We start from the raw sequence: 22,543 nt of genomic DNA on the forward strand, positions 1-22,543 counted from the left end.
TCAACAGGGTCATGCGGAAAATGAGGCAGAGACAGTTGGTGACCCGGTCAGCACCTTGAATGCACTGTGAGGAGTCATTGTGGTTACTTGCACCTCTGAAGAATATGTAAACCTGCTTATGGAATAAAAAGTAAAGTGCTATGATAATATTATAGCATACATATATGAGTGTTCAGTTTAATTTTATTTTTATAGCACTTTTACTTGTCATTGTCACAAAGCACAATAAAAAAAAGAAATGTGTATTAAATGTGAAAATTTTTATGAATAAAAATTATTAGATAGTCAAAAAATAAACAAAACTGTACAGCTCTGGGAAAAAAATAAGAGCACGCTGCAAAATAAGCAGTATATTTATTAATTTTTTTCTTACAGGCTCCTGTATTGGTGAGAACAGTTTTTTTTCTTTAATTTTTTGTAAACTGCTGACAACTGCTGACCCAATTTGCAATTCCAGCTTTCATCCGTTTTGGCATGCTTTCCACCAATTTTTTACATTGCTGTTGGATAACTTTATACCACTCTTTTTGCAAAGAAGCAAACTGCTCAGCTTTGCTTAATGGTTTGTGACCATCCATCTTTCTCTTAATGACATTGCATAAACTTTCTGGAGTAAATTGCAGTGGTCTCATTTTTTTTCTAGGGTTGTATATGAAAATATTGGAATTTTAGCTGTAATAAGCGTTTCATCTCTGCTCATCGTTTATGACCATAAAAGGGGTAGAAAACTGATCTTGTGCTGGTAGGGAAGTGTTGTAAGGACATGAGTCACTGAACCAAGGTATATAAGGTTGTGTGCACAGGTCCTTGTACTTATATCTTATTCTCCTATGAACCATTTTGCTTAGTTATTCTAACTTATATTGCTTCGTAGTTACTGCTTGCATTTTAAAAACAAATAAAAGGTGTGCCCTAGTGCAATAAGTTATTTTTTGAGGATTGAAAGAGACCACCCTGGGGGCTACATTCTCAAGGACTGACTCTAAGGTGAGTGCTGAATTATCCTCAAAAAAAAAACCTTTACAGAGCTTGACACGAAGGGTGGTCCGCCCTTTGGCGTTAGATATTCCTGATTGGTATTGTAAGGAGGGAATATTTATCACAGGCGCATGATGTCTGGTGATTAGTGTGCTACAGAAGTCTTGGGAAACTCTTGTCTCTCCAAATACCTTTATGGCACTAACAAGCTCTTGTTTTATGGCTTTGCCTCATTTCACATGACGAAAACACAAGAAAACCTTCATTCCTCCAATGTTGCAGCAGCTCATCTCTGGTCCCCCTCACCCTCTTGTGGACATTGGCTCTTTGGGTCCCCAGACTTGGCTGAGGGCAATACAAATGAAGAAATCCAGAAATATTCAGGATCTTTTGTTCTTCCAAGTTTTCCCCCTTACCCCGCTTGTGAATGTTGGCTTTTAAGGTCCGAAGACTTGGCCGAGGGCAATGCAAACAAAGAAATCCAAACCAAAGATTCGATTCAATTCAATTCAATTTTATTTGTATAGTGCTTTTAGCAATTTTCATTGCCGCAAAGCAGTTTTACACAATCAAAAGAATTATTTAAGTTTGTATGAAATGTGAATTTGTATGAATCAAAATTGTCGGTTTGTCCCTGGTGAGCAAGCCGAGGGCAACAGTGGCAAGGAAAAACTCCCTGAGATGGTAATAGGAAGAAACCTTGAGAGGAACCAGACTTAACAGGGAACCCATCCTCATTTGGGTGAAACAGAAAGCAGTAAATAATCTGCATTTATACGGTGTGTTAGATGGCAGGCAGTTCAGCTATAATAGCTGATGTTAAGTGATGTAGACTTGTAGACTTGTAGGAAGTTCCAGTCCTGAACTATCGAACTGTCACCACCAGTCAACACCAGTCAAGGCCAGAACCATCTTCTAGGTAGAGAGAATCATCCCCAGACACCTGACGCATCCCAGAGAGACACACGGGGCATCCATGTGACGAGATCTTCAACCAGAAGCGGGGCACCAGGATGGGTCAGACAGGTCCGGAGGGCAGAGGGAGTCTGGATCACTGGCAGCTCAGGAATGACATGTGTAGCTCGATAGAGAGAGAGAGAACGAGTAAAAGGGGGAGACAGGAGGAGAGAGGAAAGAGAAAGAGGAGGAGAAAGAGAAGAGGAGGAGAGATGGCAGTTAGGTATGGTCACAGTCACACAATGTATAATGTGAATGTATATTAACTGTAGAGTGCAAGCAGAGACTCCGGCAGGACTAACTATGACAGCATAACTAAAAGGGAGAGCCAGAAGGAAACACAAACATGAGGGCTTCCTGAGATGTAAAGCAAACAATCACCTTACTGTCAGCAAACCTGAGTGATCAATGAGAGTGAGGAAGACAGCATCCAAACATACCAGTTCACCATAATACTCTACGCCAATGAGTCCCCCAGATCTGCTCCTTTGCCCAAGGCAAATCTATTTATAAAAATGCTTGGCTAAATAAATAGGTTTTTAGCCTGGACTTAAACACTGAGACCGTGTTTGAGTTCCGAACACTATTTGGAAGATTATTTCACAATTTTGGGGCTTTGTAAGCCCCAAAGCTGTATTTTTCATAATACGCAGTACTGAGAAGCAGCCTGCATCCTTTGATCGAAGTAGGCGTGGCGGATCGTAAGACACTAGCAGTTCGCTTAGGTACTGCGGCGCGAGACCATTTAATGCTTTATATGTCAAGAGTAGTATTTTAAAATCAATGCGAAATTTCACAGGGAGCCAATGCAGTGAAGATAAGATAGGGGTGATGTGCTCGTGACTGGTTTTAGTGAGAACTCTTGCTGCTGCATTCTGGACTACCTGAAGCTTCTGCATCTAGCTGAACAACCAGACAGTAAGGCATTACAATAGTCCAACCTAGAGGTGATAAAAGCATGAACTAGTTTTTCTGCATCGTTTAGTGACAATAAATTTCTTATCCTGGCAATATTTCTGAGGTGAAAAAATGCTATCCTGGTAATATTATCTACATGAGCTTCAAATGAAAGGCTGGAATCTATAATCACACCAAGGTCTTTCACTGCTGCACTTGATGGAACAGAAAGGCCATCTAAAGTTACGGTGTGATCTAAAATTTTACTCCTAGCTGTATGCGGTCCTATGACTAGAATTTCTGTCTTATCCGGATTAAGCAGAAGGAAGTTAATTAGCATCCAATTTCTTATGTCCTGCACACATTGCTCAATTTTAGTAAGCTGTTTTTTCTCATCAGGTTTTGCTGAGACATATAACTGTGTATCGTCAGCATAACAATGAAAACTAATATCATGCTTACGGATTATGTTGCCCAGAGGAAGTATGTAAAGGGAAAAAAGCAGTGGACCTAAAACTGAATCCTGCGGAACGCCAAACTCCACTAGAGAACATGCAGAATTATCACCATTTAAGTCTACATACTGATAACGATGGGTCAGATAGGATCTGAGCCAGGAGAGGGCTGTACCCTTAATTCCTACTATGTTTTCTAATCTGTGAAGAAGAATAGCGTGATCAATGGTGTTAAAAGCTGCACTAAGGTCGAGTAATACAAGCATAGTTACACAACCCTGATCAGAGGCCAATAGGATGTAATTTACTACTTTAACGAGTGCTGTCTCTGTGCTGTGGTGAGGCCTAAATCCTGACTGATACAGTTCATGTATGCCATTTCTATGTAGATATGAGCATAGCTGCTCCGCTACCATCTTTTCCAGAATCTTAGAGATAAAGGGGAGGTTTGATATTGGCCTGTAACTGGACAGCTGACAGGGGTCGAGGTCAGGTTTCTTAATTATTGGTTTGATAACTGCTAATTTAAAAGATTTTGGAACATAACCAATGCTGAGTGAAGAATTAATTATTCTCAGCAGGAGTTCTGTTATTGCTGGTACTATCTGTTATAGAAAATGTGTCGGTACAGGATCTAATATACCGGTTTATGAATTTGCAGAAGAGATGAGTGAAATTAGTTCATTCTCTTCAAGGGGAGTAAAGTATTCTAGGTTCTGATCTGACATGGCTAGATTAACATGTGCATCAATTACATTGTTCGGTTTCAAAACCTCAATTTTATGCCTAATATTTACAATTTTATTATTAAAAAAGTTAATTAAGTCCTCACTATTGCATGATGTTGTTGTGCCTACACTAAGAGCTTTTTTATAGTTCAGGATGCTCTCCTTCCATGCTATTTGAAATACTAACAATTTAGTTTGACGCCATTTACGTTCTAATTTCCAAGCGGTATGTTTTAAAGTGCGCGTGTAATCGTTATACCAGGGAGCAAGTTTCTTATCTCCAATAATTTTTCTTTTAACTGGAGCTACATTATCTAAGGTATAGCGAAATGTCGACTCTAAATATTCAGTCGCCTGATCGAGTTCTGTGGGGTCAGACGGTGATCTAATCGAAGTTGGGAACTCTGGGAGATTACTGATAAAACTCTGTTTGGTAGTTGATGTAAATGTACGTTTCATACGGTAGCGCGGCGCTGTGCGTACATTATTACTGTGACACACTTGAATTGAGATAAGATAGTGATCTGATATAACCTCATATAGTGAAATTGTGAATAAATTTCTTATACTTAATCCGAATAATATTATTAAATCTAAAGTGTGACCTGCTTTATGAGTGGGTCCTACTACACACTGATTTACTCCTACCGAGTCCAGTATGGACATATATGCTGTTCTCAGAGGGTCTTCTGGATTTTCAAAATGAATATTAAAATCTCCAGCAATTAACACTTTGTCTACAGGAACGGCTAGGTTTGAGAGGAAATCTGCAAATTCACTAAGAAATTCAGAGTACGGCCCTGGAGGTCTTTAAATGACAATTAGCAGAATCGACTGAGCTGACTTAATATAGTTAAATACACTTATGTTACTATAAAGAATTTAAAATGAATTAAATTTGTGTCTATGTTTTTGTACAATAGTCAAATTATCATTGTAAATAACTGCAACGCCTCCTCCTTTACCAGTTAACCGAGGCTGGTGTATGTAGCTGTATCCAGGAGGACTAGCTTCATTTAGAGCTACATGCTCGTCCTGTTTAATCTAGGTTTCTGTTAAACAGAGTATATGTATACCCCTTTTGTGGACATCGGCTTTTGGGCCAATCGACTTGGATGAGGGAAAAGGCTACCTTACCTGCCACCCCAGCCTGCCCTTTCATCATCAGTAATCCCAAGAAAAGCACACTACTTCTAAATGTGTCTCTTAGGCCTCTGACCGCTGAACTGGAAGGTACATTTTACAAAAAGTCTTTCCTGACAGGAGAGCTTCGCCCAGATGTGTATGCAGCAAGTGTCTTTATGGTGCTATGTCCATTTGAGGCTTACCAGAGATTTACAATCTGACAGAGAATCACTGGCTTGAAATCAGAAATAAAATAAACAAGAGACTGAGAAGCCCATGTAAACTTGACCCTAAACAGCCACAGGCTGGCTATAGCAATTGTGTGTGATTGTTTTTGACATTTTAACATTCTGTTAAAGCTTCGATAATGTAGCTCCAGTTAAAAGAAAAATTATTAGATTTAAGAAACTCGTTCCCAGGTATAATGAATGACAGTAAGCGAATTGTAGTGGATTGAGTGTGCCCGGGGGTGAAGAAATGATGAAGTCTCTGACCAGCTGCTCAAAGCACTTCATTACATTAACATTTAGGCATTTGGCAGACGCTCTTATCCAGAGCGACTTACATTTTTATCTCATTATACATCTGAGCAGTTGAGGGTTAAGGGCCTTGCTCAAGGGCCCAACAGTGGCAACTTGGTGGTTGTGGGGTTTGAACTTGGGATCTTCCAAACCGTAGTCCAATGCCTTAACCACTGAGCTACCCCTGGCCCCTGACTTCATCACTACTGAGGTGAGGGCTACAGGGCAATAATCATTGAGGGAAGCAGGATAAGGTTTCTTCAGAATAGGAACAATGATGGATTCTTTGAAGCATGTGGAAATTACTGACTGAGATAAAGAGAGGTTGAATATGTCTCTGAACAAAGGTGCTAGCTGGTCTGCACAGGCTCTGAGGATTCGACCTCAGATGCCATCTGGTCCTGCTGCTTTCCTGGTGTTCACTCTCCTAAAGGCTCTCCTCACGTCATGCTCAGAGATGATGAACGTGTTTCCGGTGCTGGCTGTGTCTTCCTGTCTGCAGCCGTTAGCACCAATAGCATTAGCATTGCTAGCGTCTTTAGCTGCAGCCTCGAAGCGAGCATAGAAGGTGTTCAGCTCGTCTGCCAGAGTCACGTCAGCATTCGTCATACCGGATGTTGGTGCTTTATAGTCCGTTATTGTTCTTAGTCCCTGCCACAGGCTCCTAGAGTCACTCTGCTGGAGCTGAACACATGCGCACACATAACAACAGGCTGAGGGAGAAAATTTATTTTTAACCTCTCTAATGAGACTTTCTTTTGCGGGCACACGTGTTATAAGAAACTGTACACATGCGCTTATAAACACAAAATAAAATGTTTCACACACACACACACACACACACACACACACACATGGTCACAGTGTTACAGTAAACAGCACACGCATGCAGGGATGTTGATTATACCAGTGAGAGATGCGCACTAAGACCCAGCAGGGGAGACGATTATCCACAACTCTGCAGCGCAAGAGAGAGAAAAAACATTGGCTCAATTGTGATCACATGACGCTTGGCATCAAAACAAGAAGCACATATGTGATACATGATACTCTGTACTCGTAAACCAAGACCTACTCGTTTTTCAAGTCAAAATTTATTAAAAACCTTTGCTCGTCTTGCGGAACACTCGCAAACCACGTTACTTAATTCGAGGTTTCACTGTAAATATGTTTTTAGCTTAAACACTGAGACTGTGTCTAAGATCTGAACATTAATTGGAAGGCTATTCCATAACTTTGGGATTTTGTAAGAAAAAGCTTTATTCCCTGCCGTAGTTTTTGTAATATGTATACTGACAAGCAGCCTGCATCCTTTGATTAAAGTAGGTGTGGCCGATTATTAGACACTAGCAGTTCACTCAGGTACTGTGGCGCGAGACTATTCAGTGCTTTTTATTATTGGTGTATTGAAGCTTGTTTATGCAAGGAATTACAATAGTCCAACCTAGACGTGATAAAAGCATAATTTTGAATAAAGTAAAAATTCATATATGTTTAGTGATAATATTTTCCTTATCTTGGCAATATTTCTGAGATGAAAGTATGCTATTATGGTCATTTTATCTACTGAGGTTCAAATAAAAAACTGAAATGTATAATCACACCAAGGTCTTGATGAAACAGAAAGGCCATCTAGCATTACAATGTGATCAAAAAGCAGTAGGTGGCCCTAGGTGGTTTGGCTGAGGTGTAAGGTAGGCACAGTTTATTATGGAGTATGATTGAATTTGGATCAGCATCCTTTTAAGGTCATATTTTCATTGGCATAAGGTAAACAATCTGAAGTTTTGTTAAAGATAAATAAACTATAGTGCTAAAGTATAATGTGTACTATATTGCTATAGGTTAACTATGTACGTTAGTATATACACAGCCATATACTTTAAGTACCCTAAGTATACTTAAAGTTGTTCCACCTAAGCACAGTATAACACATGTCACCTTTGTCACATTTACAGTGGTGCTTGAGATTCATAAACCCTTCAGGAGTTATTTTTTTTCCATAAATGTGACCTTAGCCATGATCAGACTCGCACAAAAAGAGATAAAGTAGCTACAGAGAACCCAAAATAACAAAACGACACATAACATGTTTATTTGAGGGGGGGAATGCTACAGTAACACATGTGCATGTGGTTAACGTTGTCCATTGTTGCATTTCGAATTTTAAGGGGTAAGCAGTGTGCTTTATATGGGATTATAATTTCTGACATAATTATTCTACAGAATTTGTATAGAATATATATTATATAAGTTTATATAAAATACTACTAAACTGTTGGTGTTGATATTATGTTTTATGATTAATCAGAGATGAGCATATCTGATTTATATCTGTGTAGAGATGCATAAAGCAAACAGCCAATGAGAGCTTCTACAGCCTGTAATGTAATGTTACAACAATACAATGTTTTTTGTCTCCTAACAAAGATGGCACGCTGGATCACTCTGTTTGTGGCATTTGGGGTCATAAACCTCTCTCTGTCTTTTAGAGGTACAGATTTCACACACTCTTTCACTACATATTTGTAATAATAATAATAATAATAATAAGATCCAAACTCTACGTATTAAGCCATTTCCTCACGACCTAAGGACGGTCAGTTTAAAATAAAATAAAGAGTGTTAATATTATTAAATGACATGATGTATATATTAAATAACAATATAGTGGAACCTTAGATTACGAGCACAATTTGTTTAGGAAGCGAGCTCGTATTCTAAAACACTCGTAAATCAAAGCACATTTTCCCATAAGAAATAATGGAAATTAAATGTATTTGTTCCACAGCCCCCAAAAATAAATACATAAAAATAATTAACACAAAATTTAAATTAAAAATAAAACAAATTAACCTGCTCGTTACCTTAAAAGAAGTAAAAATTAAAATCCCGACAGATGTGTTTCCATTTATAATCACAGGCACTGTGTGTGTGTGTTTTTCTCTCTCCTGCGCTGCTGAGTGTGTGTTATGTGTGTGTGCGAGCGTAATTTGACACTGTGCCGGTTGTGTGTGAGTGAAGCAACCCCTCTCTGTTTTACACACACAAACACATTAAAGGCGAGAGAGAGAGAACCGGCACGGTGTCAAATTACGTGCGCACACACACACATAACACACACACACATAACACACACACTCAAACACTGACACAAGTAAAGGCGAGAGAGAAAGAGAGCGTGTGTGTGTGTGTTTGTGTGTGCCCAGTGCGGTGTCAAATTATGCGCACACACACATAATACACACACTCTGCAGTGCAAGAGAAAGAAACACACACCGATTGATCATACCAGTAAAAGACGAGCACTAAGACTCAGCAGGGGAGATGAATACCTGCAGCACCAGAGACAGAAAAACCGTTGGCTCAGTTGTGATGATGCAACGCTCGGTGTCAAAACAAGAAGCGCATGCGTTATACATGATACTCGGTGCTCGTAAACCACGACAACGCTCGTTTTTTAAGTAAAAAATTATTAAAAATCTTTGCTTGTCTTCCGAAACACTCGTAAACCGCGTTACTCATAATCCGAGGTTCCACTGTATGTATATTTTATTATTAAAAAGTATTTTATAAGTAAGTACAGGGTGACAAAAAAACGGGACATTTTTTACAATCCAACAAAACTAGAAGTGATAAAAGAAATAATTTTTTTTGCTCATTTCACTGATCCATGATTACTAAAGTGGCGGAGTGTTTACTTGCTAAATGTCACTAACCCGCAGTGCTACCACCTGCTAATGGCTACCAAGTGAGGACATCACTTGAAATGTTTTTTTTTAAATCTTGAAGGAGTTCCCAGATATGGAACACATTTTTGTTGAGTTTATAATTTCATATTTGTTCTGTCATAAAGTCTTTAGTATTAATATACAATTATGAAAACAGAAATGAAGAAAAGCCATTAGATAAAAAGGTGTGTCCAAACTCATACTGTATGAAGGTGTGAACAGTATATATACACCTTTAAGTGTAACATCTATCTAACGCTCATCTAACATTTCTGTAAATCTCATCTAACTCTTGGCATTCATAGAAAAATAAATGTATGACAAAAACATTGACCTCACATTTATTTCTCCAGAACTGGAATATTCCAGTCTACAAAGCTGCAAAGACCTCAAGGAACAATTTAATGTTGTACAAGGTATGTGTTGAAACAACTTTCTTGTAAAAAGCACATGTTAAGAACCATTTTAGAGCATTACCATCTGGAACATAATGTTATTGTTTTATGGTGTTGTTGCAGATGGTCTTTATTACCTAAGCACACCCAAAGGGGTTGTGTACCAGACATACTGCGACATGACAACTGCAGGAGGAGGTTGGACTCTGGTGGCCAGCGTTCATGAGAACAACCTTTACGGGAAATGCACCATTGGTCCATGATCTAACTTCATGTTTATATTTATAATAAAATTTATAGGTCTTAATTTAACATCATCCATCACTTATCAAATTTTGCTGTGACAGGTGATCGCTGGTCAAGTCAGCAGGGTGGAAGTCGGAACCAACCTGATGGAGATGGATCATGGAGTAACACTGTTACATTTGGCACCGCAGAAGCTTCAACCAGCGATGACTTCAAGGTCCGAATCACAACAAACCAACACACAAACCTAAACAACTGAAAACACGTCATAGATATCACTAGAATTTTTTAAACTTTACACTAATAGCACACACACTAACAATGCTAACTACTACTAACGTTCCAATATTCCATCATGACGTTGATCAAGATGGCGGTGCATACACACCGCAAGGCTCAGCATCTCTTCAGATTTGTCATATTTGTGCATATTTATGTACTATTCTTTGGACATAATTTTCACCTTTGACCAAATACCACTGAATTTTGTAAGGAAGCTTGCAACATAGCGAGCACTTTCACATAGCGAGCACTATCACCCCCAGCAGAAATGTGAGGTAGAAAGGAAAGATGGGAGTCAAAAATTATACCCAGAATGTTAACAGTATCAGTACAGAGAGAAACAACGTTTTTAGGTGAACCAACAAGTAAAAAATCTGTTTTATCTGTTTTATCAGTATTGTACCTTGAGAAGGTTACTGGTCATCCAGGCATTTATGTCATCAACACAAGCAGAAACAGAGTTAGTAGGAAAGGGATGGTAGTGTCGAAAACTGATATAAAGTTGAGTGTCGTCTGCATAACAGTGGAAATTGACTGATCAAAGGAAATGATCCTTGCAGAGCCTGTATGTAGATGCGTTGAGGCGAGGGTGTCATTTCAGGCTTCGTAGTTGAGATAACGAGTAACTGAGTGCCATAACAATAACACAGTCAAATAATAAGCCCAGTGTTAAAACTCTATGCAAAGCAGGTAAAGGAGCTTTGCAAACGGTGAAAGACATAGTTCCAACAGAATGTATTCTACTTTACTAGGTGACAGAAAACACTAAACCATTTTACACAAGTGTGGCTAATGTTTTCATTTACATTTAGGCATTTGGCAGATACTCTTATTCAAAGCAAATTAGTCAGAAAGTGATTTAAAGTTTCCTTTTTCATCATTGAATAAATACTTACACTGGGTTTCTAAGGAAGAAGGTTTTTTTGTTTGTTTGTGTGTGTGTGTGTGTGTGTGTGTGTGTGTGTGTGTCTTTGTGGGTTGGGGCGGTCAAAGACTCAGCTGGTTGGACATCTAAAGGAAGTTCATTCCTAGGTGCCTAGGTGCCAGAACAGAAAAGAACAGAAAAGTCTCTGGATACATAATAATACATATTAATTGTAATAGTGAGCGATGAATATTAAGTAGATATGTTGTATAGTTCCTGCTGACTTATTGTTTTATACTTGTACAGCACTAAAAAAAGAAATGAGTAGATTCTTATGATGTTGTAAAGGAAAAATTAATGAGTGCAAGTGAGGTTAGCAATGTGTGGTGAGAATGACAGATGATTGCCCATAGTTACCCCAAGGTTGCAGGCAGTGGTGCAAGGAGTGATCTGATTGTTGTCCAGGGAGATCACAAGGTCTTGACTGGGGGATAAAGCACCAGGAATGAACAGCAGTTTGTTTTTACTCAGATTGAGCTTCGGCTGATGATCTGCCATCCAGGATGAGATGTCTGAAAGACATGCCGAGATCCAGGTGGAAATGTGAGTTTCTAAGGAAGGAAAGAAGAGAATAAGTTATGTGCCATCTGCATAGCAATGGTGTAAAAAGCCATGTGATGATATGACGTTACCATGAGACCGTGTGCAAAGGGAGAACAGAAAAGGACTAAATACTGAACCCTGTGGGACAACAGTAGAGAGTCTGCATGTGGCAGATGTGGATCCCATCTATGTCACCTCATACGATTTATCTTCTAGGTAAGAAGCAAACCACTGCTATGCTGTTTCACAGATTCCAAGGCTTGTGAGAAAAGTTAATATAATTTTATGGTTCACCATGTCAAATGCAGCTGACAGGTCCAGGAAAATGAGGACAGATAGTTTAGCTGATCTAGCAGCGTGGAGCTTCTTAGTGACTGACAGAAGGGCAGTATCTGTGGAATGTGCCACTTTGAGTCCGGATTGGTTGGGATCATTATGGTTTATCTGTGAAAGATAAGGAGACATTTGGTTGTAAACAGTCTTTTCAAGAATTTTAGAAATAAAAGTGATTAGCTATACTGGGCAATGGTTGCTGATCTCTGCTGGATGCCTTCTTAAAAGCAGCAGGAACATGATGAAATTATATGGAATGGTTAATAGTTGTGATGAGGTGAAGGAAGTCACACAAAGGAAAGGGAAATAGAGTGAAAGAAAATAAATTTATTAAAATTGAATTTAATTGCATTAAATTTTATTTGTTTAGCGCTTTTAACAATTATCGTCACTAAAAGCAAATCAAAGAAAATTATTGAAGTTTGTATGAAATCAGAATGATCAGATTGTCCGTGATAAGCAAGTTGAGGGTAACGGTGGCAAGGAAAAATGTCTCTGAGATGACAATAGGAAGAACCATTGAAAGGAACCAGACTCAATTCTCATTTGGGTGAAACAGATAGCGGGGATCGATATGCCATCAAACTGTGTGTTAAGTTAAGTTACTGATGTCTGAGTTAATATGGGGTCCAGTTTGTTATTTGAGGCTTAGGTAACCTGTAGGAAACTCCAGTCCTGAACTATCTAGCGACTGCAGTCACAAGTCCTCAGAAAACAGCTGTCAGCATCAGCTGAGGCCAGAACCATCTTCATGGTAAAATGGAAGCCTCCCCAGTCACTACGAGCATCTCAAACAGACCACATGGGGCACATCCATGCGATAAGATCTCCAACCAGGATGAGTCAGACAAGTCCAGAGTGCAGAAGGGGTCTGAATCACTGGCGGCTCAGGAGTGCCAATCCTCTATCCTTCTTGTTCACCTTCAATAAACAAACCATGATTACCTTAATTCTGCTGCCCAAGTAATCTCCAGTCATCAAAGTGTAAAACAAACAATCAGGACTGCTAAAGTCTGGCTGGATGGAGTTGACGCCTCTCTCCAGCAGCAGTTCTCACACAGACTGAAGTGAATTTGCTGCTCAGGCAACCACTGACTCAGTTACCAATAGTGATACCTACACAAACTCACTGTGTGGATTAGGTGACCACATAAAGAAACACTGTAGCATCCCTTAATCAGTAGTTCTGGATTAATCAGGAAGTTTGCCTTCTGCTCAAAGCATGCAATATAGCTTTCAAGTCTAAAGACTGGTAAGCATACAGCATCGCCAGAGCCAATCTGAGGAGTGGAATCTGCAAAGCCACATATGAACAGTGTTTTGCTGCATTTAATAATCCACACAAATAGGACATGTCTATATGCAAAGGACAAAACATTACCGGTGTTAAATTCTGTAAAGATAAGCGCAAGACTCGCCTTATAAAAGGTCCTTGGAAATGTAGTCCCCGGAACCGTCTGCTCTCAAACACAAAACAAAACTCACACCTTCAGCAATGTGCTGGGGGTACTGGCCTCGCAATGGGAGGCAGTCCTTTTATTATTTTATATTGCAAACTACAACAACTTAAAGCAAATAAAATGAGGTAGATTCATGGTGAATACAATAGTAAATACTAAGCAAAGGGTTCAATGGAAAATAAAAGAACACAAAGGCTTGTGAACCTAAATTAACAGTGTATGCTAACACTGCCCAAGTACCAAAGAACAATTCAGGAGTAAAACAGAACTCTTATACCCTGGTTCTGTAACTCTAATGTTCTATTTAATGTTAATGTTCTAACAGCCTTATGCTACTAACCAATTAGCAGGCCTTGACCTTATAAGGTAAATACTGGCACACAAAACTAAGCATATACTGCTTCTAACTAGACCTAAAGCACACATCAAAATACATATTTTTATCTCAGGGCTGGCTTTCTGCCAAACTGAAACACATTGTACAGCAGTAGTAAACGTGACTCTATACAGTTCATCGTTAGGTGAGAGGAACATTGCTGGTAACCACAGCCTTGCAGAGGTCAACAGCTTCCTCTCTGCGCATAATACAGCATGATACAGCATAGTCTGTTCGAGGGGCCTCTGCTGCATCTTCCCTCAATGGGCCTTGGCGCCTCTTCCTGAGTCTTCGTTGAGTTTTCATCTCTGAAACACATTTAGCTTCATGCAATAGATCTCCTAAAGTAAGCTGGGACATATGACAACTTATAATATTAGCCGGTTCCACAACAACAGAAACACTGGATTGACGAGCACTTCAACTGCTGACCCTTGACGCATATGGCAAGTGATCCAGTCCATCATTGACTTGAAACCACCCAGAGGTTCTGCATCACTCTCAGATGAGCTCAACATCATTTTGAAAAAGGGAACACAGAACCCATGGTCAAAGCAGAGCTACTACCAGGTAAGCAGGTGCTCACACCCTCCACCTCTGAAGTGTGTGCTACTTTGAGTAGAGTAATGCAAGGAAAGCAGCTGGCCCTGATGGCATCCCAGGCCAAATATTCAGAACATGCACAGACCAGTTGGCTGAGGTCTTCACAGATATCTTCAACCTGTCCTTGGCCCAGTCTGCTGTCCCAACCTGCTTTAAGTCTACAACCATTTTGCTAGTGGCAAAGCACTCCGCTGCAACAGCACTCTGTGACTTTCGACCTGTCACACTCACCCCATCATTGCAAAATGCTTTGAAAGACTGGTCCTCACGCACCTCAAAGCCTGTCTGCCACAAACTTAGGGCCAGTTTGCCTAATGCCATTATAGGTTAACTGAGGATGACATTCTGCCTTGACTCACCAAGACAACGCCGACACCTATGGAAAAATATTGTTTCTAGATTTTAGTTTAGCTTTTAACACAGTCCTTCCAAGCTATCCCTGAAGCTGAAACAGCTTGGCATTTTCAGCACACCACTCTGCAACTGGACTCTAGACTTCCTTAAAAACAGATCACAGTATGTTTGCCTGACTAGTCACACCTCCTTCAGTCCCTCCCCTTAGTAAAGGAGTTCCTCAGGGATGGGTATTGTCCCCTCTCCTATACTCCCTTTTCCCTCATAACTGTGTATTTAGCTATGCGTCCAACAGCATTATCAAGTCAGCAGATAATAGTCTGATCAGAGGTAATGACAAAACAGCATATAGGCAGGGGATCAAGCATCTGGTGTCATAGTGTGAATTTCCGACGATGGCAATCACACTCATGCTCCCATTCAGATCAATGGAGCTGCTGTTGAGAGTGTAACCAACTTTTCTTTCCTGATCACAGCAATGTCTGTACTTTCAGAGAAGGCTTAAAAAGTATAAGTGTTCCAGGATACTGGAGGACTTTTACTGCTGTTCCATTGAGAGCATTCTTACAAACTGCATCTCAGTGTGGTATAGCAATTGCACTGCTCAGGACCTTGAAAGTCCTTCAGAGGGTGGTGAAAACTGCTCAACGAATCATTGGCACTCAGCTACCCACCCTAAAAGACATTTACAAGAAACGCTGTCTGCAAAGGGCGAGAGGAATTATCAAAATTTTTTTCACCCCAATCATGGATTGTTTACTCTTCTACTATCGGGCAGGCACTATTCCACATATTACCAAATTCCCCTTCTGTTTACTTTAGCACACCTACTGCATAATCTTGAATGGTTATACTGTACATTATCACTACATAAACCATAACTATAACCAAATGCATCCTCTGTGCATTGTATTTATTGTAAATAGCAACTTATGCACTTCTAGTTAAATGCTAACTGCATTTCATTGGCTCTGCACATGTACTCTGCACAATGACAAAGTTAAATCTAATCTAATCTAATTATTAGGAAAATATAACATGAGAAGAATCCTACTCTTTTCCTTCATCTTCATGTCTGTACTTTTTCCCCACAGAATCCTGGGTATTATGCCATCACAGCGAAGGATGTGGCAGTGTGGCATGTTCCTAATGATGAGCAAGTGGATCAGTGGAAACAAGCTGCATTTCTTCGCTACCACACCAAGACCGGTTTCCTCGACTACTATGGAGGAAACCTCTACAATCTGTTTAAGGTGAGACACTTAATGTAAATCCTGTTGCTAGGCAACTGATATGAACCACCTTGACCACTGCATAGCTACCACATGAGGCTACCTTCTAACATTAGAAGGCAGCTACATTAATGTAACACTTAAACAACAATTATAACCAGAGTAGTGTATAGTTACTATATTTACATTAACACTTCTCGTTGCAGAGATTCCCAGTGAAGTACAACATAGGAAGTTGCCCAAAAGACCACGGCCCCTCTGTTCCTGTAGTGTATGACACAGGGAATGCTAATTTCAACCATTACCTGTATGGACCCAGCGTTAGAAGTCTGTATAAAAACTAAATATAAGAAACATGCAATGAAAAAAAAAAAAAATATATATATATATATATATATATATAAATATATATATATATATATATATATATATATATATTAATTTGTCTCTCCAGAGATCACTGAACCCGGATACATCACATTCCGAGCGATAAACACGGAGAGGGCGGCGACGGCAATCTGCTCAGGAGTCAAACCCAAAGGCTGTGGCGTGGAACATGTGAGAATGAAAACTGTTCTGTTCACACAGCGATTAAAACCTGGCTTTAAATCGGGAAATTGGTGTTTATTAGAAATCATACAATAGTCTCTAAGTCAGAGGAGTCACAAATAAATGAATCAATTTTGAATAATTTACAAAGAAACCTGAATCAAAGGAGTCGTTTGAACAGATAAATTAATCTATTTTTAATCATTTTAATAGTATCTGGGTCAAAGCAGTCATTTGCACACAAAGCTTAACCCCTTTTTGAATCTTTTACCAAAGTAACTAGGATCAAAAGTGTCATGTACTTGAATGAAGGGAGCCATTTGTCCATGTTAATGAAAGAATCTGGAATCGTTTAAAAATTACATTTAATTATGTGAACCATTTTTACAAAAAAGTAAATTGACTAAGAAATCATTTGCAACCAGATGTGAATTGCACTCATGGTTTTGCTTTTACATGAGTGACAATGTTCCTGTATGTCAGGGCCATTTCTGGCTGTAATGTGTAGAAACCCTCAGTTATGAACCTCCAACACACACACACACACACCAACACACCTGAACAACTAGGGGGCGCAGTGATAAAAAAAAGAAATAGAAAAGTTTGAAGAAAACTGAAATTGGCATAACTAAACTAGGTGACTAACATGGCTAATGTCACAACACAGTGATTACATTTTCTCAGAAAAAAATAGGCAAAAGAAAAAAAATCTTTAAATAAATACTAGTTATTCTAACTAATAGGATTCAGTCAGTTTGTCTACTTTCTTGCTTCTGCTTCTTGATGATGCAACAGAAATTTGAATAAGCTAGTGGCTCACCAGCTCACATCCTGTATAAGAGGCAAGCTAAGAGGATAAAGGTAAGAGGAGGAAGAATGAATAACCTGCTGCTACTCTGTGTGTGTAGTGCTGTATAGGAGGAGGTGGGCATTTTCCAGAAGACTCTCCAAGGCAGTGTGGTGACTTTACTTCTTTTGACTACAATGGTTATGGCACACACATTCACAACAGCGCCAGTAAACAGTTGACAGAGGCGGCGGTGTTCATCTTCTACCGCTGAGAGGAAACATTTCAGATCAAACAGCACACCATTCATACACCAGTACAGCCTTCCTTGCTGCAGGATGGCAGTATGGTGTGTATGTGTATGATGGAGTAAAATATTCGGATTTTAAGCAGATTAAAAAATAAAATTTTAACCAATCCAGAGGTGATACTGTATGAGAAACATAGCAGCATTTATAGATCATCTACATTTCTGCTTATGGTGCTGAGGGTGAGACATGTGTGCGCTTCTTTGCGTCTTCTCTGTTCTGATTTAATTAAATAATAAAGTTATGAGCATACTTTTGTGTGTTGGTGTGTAATAAATTTACAGGTTTTAGGGGTCTTTTCCATGTTCCCTAATTTGTTTCCAAACTGGTATAATCTTAAGATTGCTGAAAATCTAGGGAATCTGGAAATTTGTCACAATTTAGATCTCTGTGGCTCAGGAGAAATTGAGCATGCTTGAAAATTCTAAATATAGTACTTGACTAAAAATACCAAAGCCTCTTCATAAAAGAGTCCAGAAATATTCCAGATCTAATCAACATAATTATTACTGACCTGACTCTAGCCTTCTCTTATTCATTAAAAGGATTAGCCTCACCCAAAAGCATTCAGAAAAATATCCTATAACGATATAGGAAGTGCTGCCAGCCTTCTGATGAGTCTTGGTCACAGAACCTTTTACCAGCAATCCCTTACATTTAGTTTAGTTTTGGAACGAGTAGGCAGTAAGAGAACCAGCTGCTGTTTCACTGACCAATTAATAACATAATAAAATTCAATATTGGACACTAAAGGTTAGGGTTACTTTCATTACTAGACACCCTCATCCATGGCGGCCAGCTGTAGGTCGATCAGTCCTCGGCTCGTGTCCCATAGCCAATTGAATAAGTAATTTATGTTTATTTATTTGTTTGTTTAAAATATTCATTTAAATAAATGAATCTTTTTAAAGTCCTATTTATAACACTGGTATAATTAAAGACTATAGAGTTAAGGTTTAAATTTACTGAAAGTATCCTAATACAACCTGAACCATCATACAATCAGCCTCTTGAATATAGTGAAGACTAGTAGAAGACCATGACTCACCTCTCTGCCAGTGGCTCTTTGTTAACACCACTAGGTCTCCAGAACCACTTGGGCAGAGTCTGATGCACCAGGAAGTGAGTGGAGACCATCTGATCCCAGCGGATGACCCCAAAATCAGATCAACAAGCTTCTACTGGGTGGCCACCTTGGAAAAATTCTATCAAAAAGTAAAATCCCCAGCCAAACTAAGGCTTAGTGGAAGGCCAACCCTGGTCCTTGATCGGCATATTTTTCACACTGATGGTGGATTTTCAATTTATATTGTATTATTCAGTTATTTATATTGTATTTATTGTGTTATTCAGTGTCACAAATATCACATCGCAAAAAACGGCACGACTCTATCTTTTGTTGTTAAGAAGTTATTTGTTAAAATATACTGCAGATTTAGGTTGCCCATGATGCTTTGGGGTGCAGTCAGCTATGGAATGCCACTAGGGTAAAAAATATCTAATATACAAAACGCCACTAAGGGAAAATTTGGAAAAATTTTTTCGATTAAAATATCTAATAAACGTCTCTAATTTAATGTTTAAGCCACGGTTGCGGCCCGAATATTTTGCATCATGGTGGATCACAGTTCAATCACCCTCATTTATCTAATCAGCGACCTTTTACCTGTTTAATAATTAAATAAATCGGATTTTGTAATCATTTTAGTCTAAAGTCTAATAATCTAAGATGCATTATACAGATGTGGCCATTAAGAATGCACATTTTTTCCCCTAGAAATGCCGCAATTCGGCGCACGCTGTGCCGCGACATGCCGCAAGCAACATTTGGGAATTTAAATAAATGTGTTGTGCTTTACTGAATATCCACCAGATGGCGCATGGATTATTTAAAGCCAGGACCAAGTACAACGATGAATTGTGTATAATTAGTTAGCCTAAAACAATATTGTTTCCAATGCTGAAGCAAACATGAATTTTATTTTGTTTTACAACAGATCTTTCATGATGAATGTGTGTATATGTGCTTCATATTATTTTCTTTCTTAGTTTTTGTTTTGTTGTAACAGGGACGAAACAATAAAAGACCTGGCAAAGCCTCGATTTAAATGGTCTTGAAATTAATTAAATTTCCTGATAGTAGGCTATCTGATAGTGTTAACTATGCGAATGTCCTGATTCGTGAATATGCCAACATACAGTGGTGTGAAAAACTATTTGCCCCCTTCCTGATTTCTTATTCTTTTGCATGTTTGTCACACAAAATGTTTCTGATCATCAAACACATTTAACTATTAGTCAAAGATAACACAAGTAAACACAAAATGCAGTTTTTAAATGATGGTTTGTATTATTTAGGGAGAAAAAAAATCCAAACCTACATGGCCCTGTGTGAAAAAGTAATTGCCCCCTGAACCTAATAACTGGTTGGGCCACCCTTAGCAGCAATAACTGCAATCAAGCATTTGCGATAACTTGCAACGAGTCTTTTACAGCGCTCTGGAGAAATTTTGGCCCACTCATCTTTGCAGAATTGTTGTAATTCAGCTTTATTTGAGGGTTTTCTAGCATGAACCGCCTTTTTAAGGTCATGCCACAACATCTCAATAGGATTCAGGTCAGGACTTTGACTAGGCCACTCCAAAGTCTTCATTTTGTTTTTCTTCAGCCATTCAGAGGTGGATTTGCTGGTGTGTTTTGGGTCATTGTCCTGCTGCAGCACCCAAGATCGCTTCAGCTTGAGTTGACAAACAGATGGCCGAACATTCTCCTTCAGGATTTTTTGGTAGACAGTAGAATTTATGGTTCCATCTATCACAGCAAGCCTTCCAGGTCCTGAAGCAGCAAAACAACCCCAGACCATCACACTACCACCACCATATTTTACTGTTGGTATGATGTTCTTTTTCTGAAATGCTGTGTTACTTTTACGCCAGATGTAAAGGGACACGCACCTTCCAAAAAGTTCAACTTTTGTCTCATCGGTCTACAAGGTATTTTCCCAAAAGTCTTGGCAATCATTGAGATGTTTTTTAGCAAAATTGAGATAAGCCTTAATGTTCTTTTTGCTTAAAAGTGGTTGGCGCCTTGGAAATCTGCCATGCAGGCCGTTTTTGCCCAGTCTCTTTCTTATGGTGGAGTCGTGAACACTGACCCTAATTGAGGCAAGTGAGGCCTGCAGTTCTTTAGATGTTGTCCTGGGGTCTTTTGTGGCCTCTCGGATGAGTTATCTCTGCGCTCTTGGGGTAATTTTGGTCGGCCGGCCACTCCTGGGAAGGTTCACCACTGTTTCATGTTTTTGCCATTTGTGGATAATGGCTCTCACTGTGGTTCGCTGGAGTCCCAAAGCTTTAGAAATGGCTTTATAACCTTTACCAAACTGATAGATCTCAATTACTTTTGTTCTCATTTGTTCCTGAATTTCTTTGGATCTTGGCATGATGTCTAGCTTTTGAGGTGCTTTTGGTCTACTTCTCTGTGTCAGGTAGCTCCTATTTAAGTGATTTCTTGATTGAAACAGGTGTGGCAGTAATCAGGCCTGGGGGTGACTACAGAAATTGAACTCAGGTGTGATAAACCACAGTTAAGTTATTTTTTAACAAGGGGGGCAATCACTTTTTCACACAGGGCCATGTAGGTTTGGATTTTTTTTTCTCCCTAAATAATAAAAACCATCATTTAAAAACTGCATTTTGTGTTCAATTATGTTATCTTTGACTAATAGTTAACGGTTTTTGATGATCAGAAACATTTAAGTGTGACAAACATGCAAAAGAATAAGAAATCAGGAAGGGGGCAAATAGTTTTTCACAGCACTGTATCTTATTTAAAACGTAAAATGTGTCGACATTATCAGAAGACATGAATAAACAATATATTATTTTATCATATTTCATAAGTAAATATTGTTTTATGAACATGAAGCATTACAGGCTTTTTATAATAATAATCACCATGTTTTTTGCTGTTTGTGTCCAGCATTGAATAATTATTTTATTCATTATTTGACTGATCCATTATCTGGAAATAATAGCTGGAATGTAATTGTGAATTTATGATTGAAATAAAGCTGTTCATCAATTCAATTTAATTCAATTTTATTTGTATAGCGCTTTTAGCAATTGTCATTGCCGCAAAGCAGCCTTACACAATCAACTTTTCATCAGCATGCGTGAACCCGTGGCTCGTACATAAAAGACAGCGTTTTTATCAAAAGGCTGATAAACGCGTGCGATTCATGGATAAAAATGCAGACATATTTCACCAGAAAGTCATCGCCTCTCGCAATAATGCAGATCAAACATAATGCACCTGTCCATAAATAAAAAGGAATATTTAAGCATATACGCAAAATTAATTCCACTTAAACATTACAGAAGGAAAGTACAGTAGACGTGCTGAGCTTCAGTTTATTGTGATGCAGACAAAAGGTCTAGGAAGGAAACAGGTTTCGTTATTTTACAAAATCTGAATATATTGAGTAAATTTATGAATTACACTCAAAGTATCAAATCCAACTGTTAAGTCTGATTTGATTGGTACCATTAAACATTTTTTTCTATTTACTGTATGTTTCTGTTTCTGTTTCTGTTTTGCTGGCGAAATACATTTTAGGGAGAGACGTCTGCTCGGTCTTCTTCATTCGTTTTAAACCCCTCAATTCCCCCATCAGCGAAACCGGCTTGATAAGCTCATTTACATCGAAGGTGAGAAGAGGGACTTTAGTAACTGGGGTTCTGTGAGTGTTCATCTCGGAGC

The 22,543-nt window shown here is 38.9% G+C and overlaps 1 protein-coding gene across 1 annotated transcript; it reads left to right on the forward strand.

The window, feature by feature from the left end:
- The first annotated feature begins 843 nt into the window (after positions 1-843).
- On the forward strand, positions 844-18,020 carry LOC128515108 (intelectin-like). The gene is made up of 9 exons (XM_053489139.1): positions 844-987; positions 8,092-8,155; positions 9,746-9,808; positions 9,911-10,042; positions 10,135-10,250; positions 16,004-16,162; positions 16,348-16,468; positions 16,596-16,699; positions 17,599-18,020. Exons 2-9 carry the CDS (start codon positions 8,092-8,094, stop codon positions 17,749-17,751), a joined length of 912 nt encoding a protein of 303 aa, XP_053345114.1. The 5' UTR covers positions 844-987; the 3' UTR covers positions 17,752-18,020.
- Positions 18,021-22,543: the final 4,523 nt, after the last annotated feature.

The sequence above is a fragment of the Clarias gariepinus genome, chromosome 27 (genome assembly GCF_024256425.1).
Source record: "Clarias gariepinus isolate MV-2021 ecotype Netherlands chromosome 27, CGAR_prim_01v2, whole genome shotgun sequence".
Taxonomy (NCBI): Eukaryota; Metazoa; Chordata; class Actinopteri; order Siluriformes; family Clariidae; genus Clarias; species Clarias gariepinus.

Bases quoted from the DNA above. Each gene is read 5' to 3' on its own strand.
- LOC128515108 (XM_053489139.1), top strand. From the start codon at position 8,092: ATGGCACGCTGGATCACTCTGTTTGTGGCATTTGGGGTCATAAACCTC. The intron at 9,809-9,910 runs GTATGTGTTGAA...GTGTTGTTGCAG, and splicing joins ACAATTTAATGTTGTACAAG to ATGGTCTTTATTACCTAAGC. The intron at 16,163-16,347 runs GTGAGACACTTA...TTCTCGTTGCAG, and splicing joins ACCTCTACAATCTGTTTAAG to AGATTCCCAGTGAAGTACAA.